This window comes from Microcebus murinus, chromosome X (genome assembly GCF_040939455.1).
Source record: "Microcebus murinus isolate Inina chromosome X, M.murinus_Inina_mat1.0, whole genome shotgun sequence".
NCBI classification, from domain to species: domain Eukaryota; kingdom Metazoa; phylum Chordata; class Mammalia; order Primates; family Cheirogaleidae; genus Microcebus; species Microcebus murinus.
In genome coordinates, this window is record NC_134136.1 from 39000824 (window position 1) to 39015026 (window position 14203).

The 14203-nt window shown below is 37.9% G+C and overlaps 1 protein-coding gene across 7 annotated transcripts in view; it reads left to right on the top strand.

The window, feature by feature from the left end:
* PAK3 (p21 (RAC1) activated kinase 3) overlaps positions 1–14203 on the top strand; it is a 254528-nt gene that overhangs the window by 224736 nt on the left and 15589 nt on the right. For all 7 annotated transcript variants that reach the window (XM_075999452.1, XM_075999451.1, XM_075999449.1 and 4 more), the window contains 2 exons: positions 926–1025; positions 1525–1721. In XM_075999452.1, the coding sequence (XP_075855567.1) occupies positions 926–1025; positions 1525–1721 (297 nt within the window). The remainder of the gene's footprint in view (positions 1–925; positions 1026–1524; positions 1722–14203) is intronic.

Here is a 14203-nt window from a genome sequence, read left to right on the forward strand (position 1 = left end):
ATATCCCTAGGATCAAGCTAAATTAAAGATATTTTATTACATTTACTTTTTTGATATTTATAAAACCACACATTTTTCATTGGAGTCTCATCTACTCCATTCATTGTGGTGAGGCTTTCTATAGACAAAAGTAGGAACTCCAACTCACTGAAACTCGAAAATCAATGATAGGAAAGCAAAACTATATGGTATCAGCTACTCTTTGCTTGTTTATTTATGTTAAATTGTTCACTTAAATCTACTTCTTCCTTGCTCTCCTCTCATTCCCATTTTCCGCACCCCAAACATACACACACACATCCACCAAACACATAGGTTTTCTATTCATGCAATAAATCAACTTTATAGTCATTCAAGGGAACATTCTTCCCTGAGCCTGTGGTTTCCATCTTCTAGTATTACAATACGAAGGCATTTCCAAAAAAGTACCTGTAGTTACTTCATAGCCTAGGAGCCTTCATAGATAGCCTGGCTGTCATTCAGAAATAGCTTTTATGGCATTTGTTTTAAATGCAGATTCCTGGGTCCTACTCCAGACGTTCTGAATCAGATTGTACCAGGTGCACAGAAGTTTACCATATCTGTAAAAGACCAGGCTGTATTCCTATCTTCCAGATAACTAGGCTGAAGTATAATTATATTCATCGGTTAGTTTGCCTGTATTAATGATTAGTGCTACTTATCACATCATCACGCTTCATGTCCTAGTCTGACATGGGAGCCATTATAGTTAGCATGTATAATGCTAAGTGGAATCATTGATGTAACAGGTAATGTGGTTTCAAAGTGGTGTTAAAGCATTCGGTGATATATTTCACTTGACAACATAAAATTATATCCTTGCCCAAAATTTATCTAGAAATGAAACTTAGAATCTTAAAAAATTCATTGTGATATAATTAGACCTTTTTTTCTGATTTAATAGTGCCTCCAAGCTTTGGATTTCTTGCACTCAAACCAAGTGATCCATAGAGACATAAAGAGCGACAATATTCTCCTCGGGATGGATGGCTCTGTTAAATTGAGTAGGTATTTTGTGGTTCAGATGGTGTTTTGAGGGAACTTCTCCTCTTTTATTTTCTAGCTTGAAAACATAATGGCTACTGAAATTGATTGATTTGAAAGCAGTTAGAGCCCAGTTTGAAGCAGATAATTTTTCTAACTCTGTGTTCCTTAGACTGCAACCAAATTTTTTGCATTTAAGATTTCAGAATTTCTAGTGACTTCTAAAATGGATGGATGACAAATACCTAATTAGAAAACTAAAAGATTCTGTAAGTTTGAGGGAACAATACTGGGGGGGACTAGATTGAAGTCTACTAAAAATGATATCACATTAGTCAATTATTTCAGACCCTTCTTAAAATCAGGACTAGCTGAGAAATCAGGTAACAAAAGGATATGAGCTAGGTAGTTGTGGAAGCTCAGCATGTAACAAGGGAAGGTACAGCCATATCTGAAAGTGACCTGTTTTAAAAAGAAAATAATTTGGGTTTATTTTTAACTGACTTTTTGTCTCTGCAGCTGATTTTGGGTTCTGTGCCCAGATCACACCTGAGCAAAGTAAACGAAGCACTATGGTGGGAACCCCTTATTGGATGGCACCAGAGGTGGTGACTCGAAAAGCTTATGGTCCGAAAGTTGATATCTGGTCTCTGGGGATTATGGCTATTGAAATGGTGGAAGGTGAACCCCCTTACCTTAATGAAAATCCACTCAGGGTAAGTCAAAAGAGAATTCAGGTACTTTATTCACAGGAAAGGGGAAAGACTAAATGTCATTTCTTGCTTCCACCAAAAATGACCAGAATGGGCTCGTTCCTGGGACAAGTAACATAGATGCACCAAGTTATAATTTTCAAAATTACTTTGAACTTTTTAAAGTTTATCATGTCTCAACAGTTTTATAAAGTGCATTGATATCAGTATCTCTAAAAACAAGGGTCTTTAAAATTCCCGAGTATAGCTTTCTATTGTAAAATAAATGCAGTTTTTTAAAAAAATAATAAAGTGAGACGTGGGAAGAATGAGTATTTTTATCATATGCCATGGTTAAATGGTCTATCTAGGAAACACTTGCTTTATAATTACTTTAACAAAGTAAACAAATGCATTTCCAGAGCAGCTATAATTTTTTCAATTGGATTTTCTTCATTATCAGTAATGATTTATTGAGCAACAACAGCTTGAGGGGTATTGAATGGAACACAGAGATAGACAGAGCACCAGCCTGGTGAAATCACAAATTTAATTAGACTGTCAAGTAGAAAATTAATGGAAATAGTTTGGATTGGGTAACTCAGTTTGCTACTGCAAAATCAGAGGTTTGATCCTCATGTGGTCTGGTTACCACTGCAAAGAGAAAAGCTCCATTTCATAGTCTAACCCTACCACGTTTATTCAGAGATGTGCTGTTGATCATAAGGGGAAAAGGCAAAGAAATATGAAAGAAATGCTTGCTCAGTGCATAAGTGAGCCAGTAGCTATTTTGTTGTACATAGCCTAACAGTGACCCAGAAGCTGTGTTATATATATATATATATATACACACACACACATATATGAAGGACATCACAATGTTGAAAAAGGAAATATGTACAGATTCAAATTCTACTCTCAAAACTCATCCACAGTGCCAGCATCAAGGGTATCTTGCATATTGTCTGCATCATTACCACTAAAAGTCTAAAGTTGAATTTTATCCTTGGTATACAAAAAACACTGTCCTTAGTAACAGTAAAAAAGTTTTTATATTAAGCTTATAAAATGTATATTTCAGCTAAATTTATGTAGCTTTCTATGCATGTAAAGAGACCTAGGAACTAATTGTCTAGTCATTTTTGCAGCTGAACATTTTGTAGTTGGGAGCTGCATTCCCTATGTCTGAAGAGGGGGACAGCCTCCTCCAGGCTCCCTCTTAATGCCTCTCTCGTACTCGGCCTCTTGTTCTAGTCCCTGCGCTGATTAGAAAACAACAGATATGAGTGAATGTCCTCATGAATGCTATAGGCGATTGCTCTGGTCTCATGAAACAATCTGGAAGTGAGATGTGCACATTGATTAGCTGCCTGCAGGGCTGAGTGGAAAAGAAGGGGCATTTTCCCACCGTTTGTGGGTCAGCCCTCCATGAATTTAATCAAGTCCACTCCTGACCTATGGACCAGCGCCTCAGGATAATTACATGGGCTTTTCCTTATTGTTTAACCACCTTCAACCATTAAGAAATAGCACTGAAAGAACACATCAGGCCTCTTGTTTCCATGGATTTCCTCCTCGAAGTCTTAGGAGTTTGGAGGCACTAAACGGATTATAGCTGTTTTGCTTTCTGCCTTCTAATGAGTAATTTACAACCTGCAAAATTTAAGGATTAAATAAATGGCTCTGTAAAGCAACTAGTCTCTGTAATGCGTTTATTACCTTCTTCAGTCCCCCAATTACAATTGATCACTCTTTAGCTAGGCTGCTAATTGTTAGCAAAAAGGAAACAAGTTTTAATCTTTATGGGCATCTTCTAGCCTAGGATTAGAACTCATAATTAACAGCTTGTCTCTTAGAATCCACAGCCTTATATCTAAACAAGTACTTGCCACAAGGTTCAGGAAGCCTACATTAAGGCTGTAACAAAAAGATCCATCAGAAAGACCACCCTGTTGAATTCCACTGATAAGGATTTGCTCTAACTTTGCTCATTACTCTTCGTGTGTGATCAGCCTCCAATTAGTCTATCAACAAGTCCATATTGAGTTAGTCCTATTCTGAGTCTATCTCTCCTAAGCACCAGAAGTACATTTTTTAGTTTTGATGTCAAATATGCTTTCTTCATGGTCTCTTAAATAAAACACAATGTCTCAGGCTATATGCCCTTTTTTGGAATTAGAAAACTGTAGTCACTGAAACCATGGGGAGATTAGAGAGAAAAAGATATAAACATGAGCCTGTAGGGAGCCTACATTTTCTTGGATCCTGGTGACCAGGCCATGTGTGGGGAGAAATAGAATCATCCAGAGCTTTAGAAGAGGTATAAAAGTGTGCTAGATTAGTCCTTTTGTCTTTAAAATACTTCTAACACAACTACCTGTCTGCCATTTTCAGCTTTCAGGTGGAAAGAAGTGAAAGGAAGAAAGTAAAATAAGTAGGAGGAAAACAGAGTGGTAGAGGACAGAGTAGCATGTTGATATGAAAAACATTTGGTCTAGTAGTCAGGCAGATTTGGCTGTGTCCTGGATTCACAATCTACACACTCTGTGCCCTACTGCAAGGTCACTTAAAACCTTTCTAAGCCTGTTTCTTATCTGTAAAATGAGGATAATATCTATCTTGCAGAGTTAATGTGAAAACTAAATGAATAATGTGTGTGGATCACCTAGCACAGGGTCCAGTTCTTTGTAGGAAATATATATAGAGAGAGAAATTTATATATGAGTAGAAAAGTAAGAAAGGAAAAAGAGACAGGATGCTTAGAGTGCTTTATACTCACTCATGAAGGGAAATTGGATTCACTACTCCCCTAGGAACTTCCCCTTCACCTGGGCAGCATCACCATCCCTTTAAAGAATGGAGGGTTCTGTACAGTTCGGTACAATTACCATGAACAGGTAAAACTGAACAGAAGAAGTTCAAGGTGAAGTCTGGGGCTATGCATTTGAAGGTTGTGTGTGTTTCACTGTGTGTTTTTTTGTGTGTGTGTGTGTCTTGGGTGAATCCCTTTTGAGCAGACTCTCTATGAATGTTGCCTATTAACATATTGATGATGAAAGAAATTAGCTACTTTTACTCCCTAGTTATAAAGTGGTTGGGATTTTTTAAATGTAAATTGCTCTGTACTGATTGACCTAATTTGCTCATAAAATGCCTTTTAAAGGTCAGAGAGTTATTAACCATACTGATGTTATAAGGTTGGTACCCTTCCAGAGACAGAGAGGAGACAAGCTTCTTACTGTCTCCCACTGCCTGAAGTCTTTGCCCTCAACATAATTGGCCCCGGACATGTTGTTCTGTGACCCATGGACAGTTTTAGTGTAGCCTCCAATAATATAGTGCCTTGTTTCTTCTGTTTGCCAAAGTAAATGGGGTTAAAAGTCTAACTTTCCCTATGGATATGCAAATCAAATGTTGGTGCTCAGATGATATCTTCAACTTTTTTGTTAATCAAAGACATATATTTTAAAACCTGGGATTATCATATAATAACCTGATTCTAAATAAGAAGGCACAATCATTTTTGTAAAGCAAAACTTTGGTTTGTTTTATTCCTCAGCACCAAGTGTATGCCTGCTTACTAATTTAGCACTCACACATAATGGAGCTGTTCTTATCAACAGGTTTTGGTGGGATTTGGTATTTGTGAAATGTCTCAATGACGTCCACTTGAACTCCCTACTAGGCCCTTTGAAACCCTTCTTTGTATGTAATTTTTAAAATTTTTATCAAAGTTGAAATGAACTTTAAATGTTCTCTTTCTACCCTTGCTTTAAGCATCTATGAAGCTGTATCAAAGACTGGATCACTGGAAGACAGTTATTGGTATCAATGCTAAAAACTGTATTTAGTATAGTGTGTAAACCACAGATCCTATACCAGTGGTTCTCCTCTTTGGTTATGCATGGAATCATCTATGGAGCTTTAAGAACCAATGATGTCATGGTCCCACCCCGAGAGAAAATTGGTAACCAGGATTAGGCCAAATACAAAACTATGTGGCAAGCCCTTTATAGAATACTGTCCAGGCTGAAAACAATTCTTCATCAGCCCTCCTTGAGCAAGGTTGTCCCACAAGAAAAGAACACAGTATCATTCTGCCCACGTTTCTCCATTTTGTCTAAAAAATTATGAGCAACACTGTCAAAGCCTAGTTGAAATCCTGATGTGCTTTATGTTGTTGTCTGGTTTACCAGTGTAGTAACACTATCAAAAAATAAATGGTATTAGTTCAGCATAAACCTCCATATTATGCCACTTCTTTTTCAATTTTGCTTCTCCTGAAAATAGAGTTCATCATTAAAATGTGTTAGCTGCTGTCTCAGTACCTAGCACATATTGGTACATAATAAAACCATCAGTCCAACTACTCATGATTAGGAGTGCATTACCTGTATGCCCGGGGAGAAGGGGGATGGGGCAGAAATCTAAATTCAGACCTGTTGTCTAAACTAAAGGCTTCCTACTTGCCTTTTCTCCACACTTAAAGCACTACACAAATGTTAGTTAGTCTTATTTTTTACTATAGGAACAGGGGAATTCTGGTTAGCTTGTATGTCTAGGCAAGAGAGTTAAGTAGGGTAAAAGAATCTCTAGCAACTGAAAAACAGCAACTAAGGGCCAAACTGCTTGTAGCTCCCTCCAACCACTGGAACCTGTGCTATGGATTGGAATGTCTGGGTTTGATGGCGCATGCTCATTTGGAATTAAAGTCAGACATAAACTTCCTGAGCGCCGGAGGAGCAAGCATACTTTGCTAGCACTCAGTCAATATTGTTTTGAATGTATTTCAGGAAGAGCTGGGAGCATTCCCCACTTTTTCCGTAAGCCACTATGGAACAGCAAGGTTTATTGATGGTTTGTTGACACTCCTCCTACTTTGAGGGCAAGCCTCTGCCTAAAAGGAGGGGCGAGTTGGGATAACTACAACTAAAATAATTGCAGAACAGTAACAGGGTTCTTTTTAATCAGAAAAAAATATTGCCTGTCAAAAGATAGACAGCTCTTAAGAATCATTGGTTGTGAGGAATTCAGCATAGGAAAAATGGGACTTAGCCATAGGAAAGCTGCAAGTCTCATTTAGATTGTAATTCAGAAGCAGACAGCTTAAACTGGTGAGTTACAGCCCAGAAGACAGCCAAAGGAGAAATTGATTCCATAGCAAACTAAAATCCAAGAGTCTCTGACCAGGTGAAGAAGAGGGAAAGAAAATTTTAAAATGTGGTGCCTGAGAACCCACTGTTGGCTAAGACTGATATTCCCTTATCCTACCAATATCTTTTCTCAGAGTCCTTATAGCATGGCTTGGGAATAAGCCAAAGATGCATATGCCTATTGCCCTAACTGTACCATCTTATAACTAAATAGTCCAATCCCTTGAAATAAAGTTCATTCTGAAGAAACAAATCATGGAGTATGATGATGGACATTTGCCCAATGAAATGCACACTCACATGTTTTATCCTATGGCTTTCAAATCTGTGTTTTTGCCAATGAGAAACGACTTTACTGAGAAAATCAGGGTTTTCTTGATAATTAAGATCATTTCTGACCTCTGTCATCATTTCGATTTATACCTTTTCTAACCTGGTTGCAACATCATTTTAGAAAATTCTTTGCATTCTAGTAAAAGGATACTCTGAGATGTCTTAGATAAGGCTCTCTGCAGAGGAAGTTAAATTGATTAAGGTAATCTTAGCTCTGTAGCTGGGAGAACCAGAGTTCCAACATTATCCCAAGAATCAAAGCTGACCTTTTTGCTGTAGCTTGCTTATTTCTTTTCTTTTCTTTTTTTCCTTTCTTTTGGTAAAGAATTGCCCTTATGCTCAGATGGCAAAATTCATCAGCACTGTCCATCTAGGAGGAGCCAATGAATGTGAGGGAACTAGACAAGGCGCTTTCTAGTGTTTCTACCAACTGTATACATTAATTGTGAGTTGAAGAGTGAATTGTATTCCCAGGTCTGCCATCCAGGAAATCCATGACCTTGTGTAGATTACTTTTTGCTGAGCTTTCATTTTCTTATTGTTACAAAGGAGTGGACTTTGACTAGATTATTGTTTACCAGTGGTCTTCACAAAGCCCTAAAGTTCCATGGAATTCCTTGGGGTATTGAAGAAGCCAAGGGGGAGGTCACCTGGGTAGGGCTCTTGGTTCTACCAGAATACTTCCTCTTTAATTTGTTTTCTACACTGAGCTGTCACATGAGGTTTACTTAAATAAAAGGGGAAACTCATGGATCTCTTACTCTGATTCTACATGCTTTGAGTGTAGACAGGGCACAGCCTTCCTTCACTCTGCCAAAAGAGCCATGATTTGAGTGTATGTTGTGTTTAGAGTGCATCCAGAGGAGTGATCTTCAGGAAGCACCTCTGAGACATTTCTCTCATCACCTCTGGACTAAATCTGTTTCTTGCCAAATGGAAAGATGCCCTTTTCCTACCAAGCAAAAATACTTGATCATGATGTGAAACATGCTGCATGTAGGACTCAGTATTCTCACTCTGGTAATAATCTTGGGGAGAGGCCAGTGAAGAGCACTGCAGTGATAAAGCTATTGCAAAGACACATGGTCCACATTCTGGGGTTTGATGGAAAGAATTGTATGTTGTTATGTATAGAGCTGTTCAGCTGATAAACTACATATAAAATAGAAGTTGAAATTATAATAGTTTATGTGAGCAGTACTGTATGCTTCACAGATAATATCACAGTCAGCCTGCTTTGATCCTAATACAGTAATTTGGAAAAGCCCAAAAGGATCAGAGAATTAATCCTTTCCTGCACTAATGTTCTGAAATGAGACATGAACAAATGGATAATGTTAAATGGTACCCTAAAACTAGAAATTAGGTGTAGGTTGAAGAGAAAATGGGAGGTGAGGAAGTTGATATACCAAATATAGGCAATGTTTTGAGACATTTTGTGTGAACAGGACCAGAGAAATGGAGCAGTAGCAGAATGGGACCTAGGATCCAGGTCCCCTTGACCTCCCCTTGACCTACCTTCATTTCTCTTTACTCTTCATTCCCCTAACCACCTTCTCTCTCATTGTCCTTTGGCCTACTTTCCTCTGCTCCCTCTGTTTCTCACAGCTTCTTTCTTCTACTTCCTGTGCCATTTTGCTTTTTTTCCTTTTCTATCTCTATGCCTACCCCCACCCCCATTTCCAAATCCCCTATAGTTCCAAACCTTGGGTACTGCTTGGACTGCCAGGGTTGCTTCATGAGCACCAGTAGCCTACTCCACATTTCTTAACAGGCATTATTAATACTGAGAATGAGCACATGTATTGTCAGAGTCATCTGGTACTTATTTTACAGCATCGGTCAGTGTTTTGTGCTTGAAAGGAGCAATCTAAAGCTATGCTAACACCTAATTGGTCAGCATTACCTAATTACCTTTTGCTATGAACCTATAAGGGGATAGATATATAGTAGGTTCATTTAAATAGCTTTCTAAATATTAAACAACAAAACAATAACAACTTAGCCCCTTCTGTAATTTGGTGACAGATGAGATCTTCTATGCAAGACAAGTAGGGAGATAAATGAGATCACATTGCTTATTCAGCTATCACACTAGACTGTTGTATTGAATAAGTCATAGCATAGATAGAGTGTTTGTTGTCATGTAGTGATTTCTTTGTGCAGATTTGGCCCCATTTACTGTCTTCTTAGAAAGAAAGAAATGTCAGGGCCTTTCACGAAATCCATAAACACATCAGAGGCAGTAATACACTCTGACCTTTAACCTCTGAAATCCCAGATCATGAGTAAACTAAGGCATAAGGTGCCAAATCACTCGTTGCCAAATCTCTCTCATAAAACACTCAAAGTTAGTTGAAAATTCTAAAATGAGAAAGGAACCAGGGCAGCAGTAGGTTGCAGACAACAATCAGAGTACAAGCAGCATATAAACCCTCAATAGATATATATAGTCAGGCCTCTGTATCCATGGGTACCAAATCTGTGGATTCAACCAACCACACAATCAAAAATATTTGAAAAACAAAGATAATGGTTGCATTTGTATTAAACATGTACAGACTTTTTTTATTCTCATTATTCCCTAAACAGCAGTCATGTGCCACATAACATTTCAATCAACAATGAACCAAATATACAGAGGTGGTCCCATAATATTATAATGGGAAAAATTCCTATCACCTAGTGACCTCTTAAAGTCCACATTACTGACGGGTTTGTGGTGATGCTGGTGCAAACAAATCTACTCCTCAAGAAAAGCCTCAGGCAGTTCCTTCAGGAGGTATTCTAGAAGGCATTGTTATTGTAGGAGATGACAGCTCCATGCATGTTATTGTCCCTGAAGATCTTCCAGTGGGACAAGATGTAGAGGTGGAAGACAGTGATGTTGATGATTTTGAACCTGTGTAGGCCTAGGCTAATGTATGTGTTTATTTCTTAGTTTTTAACAAAAAGGTTTAAAAAGTAAAAGAAAAAACATTTTAAATATAAAAAAGCTTATAGAATAAGGATATAGAAAGCTTATATTCTATAAGCTTATAGAAAAAGCTTATAGAATAAGGATATAAAGAAAAATATTTTTGTGTAGCTGTACAATGTATTTGTGTTTTAAGCTTTTCAAAAAGTTAAAAAAAAGTTTATAAAGTAGAAAAGTTACAGTAAGCTAAGATTAATTTATTGAAGAAATTTTTTTATAAATGTAGTGTACTTTATGTACAGTGTTGATAAAGTATATAGTAGTGTACAGTAATGTCCTAGGCCTTCATATTCAGTCACCATTCACTCATTGACTCACCCAGAGCAATTTCATTCATGGCAAGTGCCCTGTACAGGCGTACCATTTTCTAAATCTTATATACTGTATTTTTACTGTATCTTTTGTATGTTTAGATACACAAATAGTGACCAGTGTGTTACAATTGCCTACAGTATTCAGTACAGTAAAATGCTGTACAGGTTTGTACCTTGGAGCAATAGGCCATACTGTACAGCCTAGATGTATAGTAGGCTATACCATCTAGGTTTGTGTAAGTACACCTTATGACATTCCCACAATGATGAAATCATCCAACGAATCACTTCTCAGAATGTGTTTCCCATTGTTAAGCAACACATGACTGTACTTACATAGCATTTACATTGCATTAGGAATTATAGGCAATCTAGAGATGATTTAATGTATAGGGGAGGATGTGCATAGGTTATATGCAAATACTACACCATTTTATATAAGGGACTTGAGCATCTGTGGACTTTGATATCCTTGAGGGGTCCTGGAATCAATCCCCTATGGATACCAAGGGACAAGTGTGTGTGTGTGTGTGTGTAGACACTGGGCAATACCATATGATACACTTCTACCTCTCTAACTTGAGTACCTACCCGTTGTTCCCCATTTCCAAACTGTGGAAAATAATTGACCTTAGGAGGGCCCATTTCCTCTGTAGAGGTAGAGTTGAATCAAGTAAGTCAGTTGTTCATACACAGTGTACCTCATTTCTTAAAGAGCCTTTGTCTGCCTTTGTTAGGAGAACTCCCACCCCAGAGAATGGGAAACAATGAGAGGTGGTATTGTGCAGTGGTCAAGGGCATGGATTCTAGACCCATACTCTCTGGATTCAAATATTGATTCCCCCATTACTAGTTATGTGACATTGGACGAGTTATTAATTTTAACCCCACAGTCCTCAGTTTCTCTGTCTGTCAATTGGAGATCATAATAGAGTCTACTTCAGGGGGTGTTGTATGGATTACACAGGCTAATACTAATCAGTCAATTAGTGCTTCCCATGGATATAATATTTATACAGGTATGGAGATATAGATGAATAGCCCGCATGCTTTTATTGTTCAGTTTCATTATATGTTAAATAGACTTTTGTTGGCTAAGCTGGAGCCCATTCACCATGGATAATATGATTTCCACGGTAAAATGTGTTTTGTATCCCAAATCTTCAGCCCACAAAGAAATTTTTGTACCATGCTCTATCCTCTTTGTAAAGTGAGTCTTTATATTGGTTCCTCTCATGGTTCCTAACACATTTCCATGTAAGTCCCCTGGTTTGTTTTCTAATGTCTTAACCTAAACTTTATAAACTGTTATAAAGAACTGAAGTCACAGACCAAAACTTTTTAATTAAATGGTTAGTCCTGTTGTAAAACTGCCTTAATGAAAATTTATTGAGTACATATGGATTGTTTTGGGACTTCTTTGGAGAAATGTGGTAATTTCTATGATGACTGCTTTGATCTTTTTTAACTGAGGAAATTGCCAGTAAGGTAAATTGAATTATTCCTTCAACTGGGTAAACTAGCTTTCTCTTAGTACTTAGGTAAATTCATTTGTACATTAGGGTCAGTGAAAACTTCAATGTTTGCGTGTTATTGCCAAGATATTTACAATTATTATGAAAAATTCTAGAACATCAGTAACTTCTAGGTAATGTATATATCACCATGAAGAAACCACCATTTTTTTGTGTGCAAATGTTGTATTTCTAACATTGTAAATAAGGTCAGTAGGCCATGGGTCCCATAGTGCCTTACCTTAGGAAGAAAACAGACCTCGTTTAATAATCTAACAGATTAATTAGGGACACTTTCCCTGTTCAAAATCAGCCAGAGAAGATAAGTTTCTGAATTTACTATGTTTCAAGTTCCAGAGAGCATGAGTTCTCATCTCTTTCTCTGTGGTCTTGCCTGCATTAGATGTGTTGTGGTCATCTTTTTCTTTCCAGTTTTCCCTCCTTTTGATGGTATTCCCTTATGTACACTAGTCATGGAGTTCTCTTCCTTCTCCCGCACCGAGCAGTGGGTAATCAGAAGTTATCACATGGCAGTCTGTTCAACTCAGAAAAGGTGCCTTTTTTCATGTTATGTATATCTTATTTGATTTCTAATAGATCACTTTTAGATTCTGTGCTTTAATACTTTGTATGTCAATGTGTTATATCCCCAGATCAGTTAAACTTCTACATTTTTGGCTCTCATTTCATTCAGCAACAAAAACATTTATTGAGCTCCTATTTTGAGAAAATTGCCATAAAATCCAGAGTTGATTATGACACAGTTTCTACCTTCCATGGACTCAACAGTCCAGGAGGGAAGACAGACCTATAAACAAATAACAAATATTCATAATACAGTGTAAAAATAGACATGTAAACAGAGGGTTATGGGAGCTCAGAGAAGGAAATAGCTAACTCCATCTGCAGGCTGACCTACTATACTAGTTTGCTTGGGACTGAGAAATAAGACCTTCAGTGCCAAAACCGAGGGAAGTCCCTAGAAAACCAGGGTGGTTTGTCACCATTTCTACCTGAGAAAGATAGAGAAGACTGTAAAGAGGAGATACCATTTGAACTAGAGCTTGAAAAAAAAAGTAGCAATTTACGAGGCATTTAAGGGAGATGAGGATAGCATTGTAGGCAGCTATGAAAGAGTATTTCCTACCCAGAAATGATAAACAAATTGGTGTGAGTAGTATATGAGCTTTGGCCAGTATGTATATGTGTGGGGGTGGGAAAGAAGGGCCCTAAAGTGAGCAGAAAACAGATGAGAGCTGGGAAGGTGGGCAGGGACCAACCTTATATGCCATGTTAAGGAATCTTTATAATGTCCTATAGACCAGTTGTTTTCAAACAACTATAGTGATCTCCTGGTTTCAGTGAAACCTTGCTTGGAAGCATAAATAAATACAGAAAAAAGCAAAATTTCTTTTATTGGGACAGATATATGTGGGTAGAAGCTCCCAGAATCTCTATTCTCTTTCTCTCTTTTCCCTCTTAGCTGCCCTTGAGGGGAATTTTGGTAAGCACAGTTTTCAAACCACATAGGTGGACCGTGGAGAGCCACCCCAAATTTGAAAGCAGAGGAGTGAATGACATGATGAGATCTGTGATAAGATTTTTAAGGAGGATGGACCAAAGAATAAAAAGGCTTGAGTAAGGAAAACCAATTAGGAGGCTATAATAACCTTGTAACTACTGAGAAAAGCCTGACCTTAAGCAAAGACAATGGAGATAGACTGAAGTGGGTGGGTATGAAAGATATCTCTAAGAATGGCATTAACAGAACCTGGTAGACCATTATAGTAAGGGTCGGGGAAGGGAACTCAAAGATGATTCTGTGGTTTCTTATGGTAGAAGCAACCAACTACTGTATGGGGAATCTCTAGTCTAATTTCTTTTTTTTTCTTTTTATTTTTTTATTTTATTTCATTATATTATGGGGGTACAGATATTGTTAGGGTTAATATATTGCCCCTGTCACCCCTCCCCCCCTGCCCTGCCAGAGCTTCAAGCATGTGGTGCCCAGGTGGTGCACACCACAACCATTATATAAGTATACACCCTTCCCTTCCTCCCCCCTCACCTGCCCACCACCCGATAAAAGTTTTTTTTTTTTCTTTTTTCTTTTATTGGCATTTTTGTTACCTTGTATATCTTTGCCTCTCCCTAAGAAGGGTTAGGGGCATTCCCTTCCCCTCCCCACAATGCTGGCCACATCCCTAGGATGTGG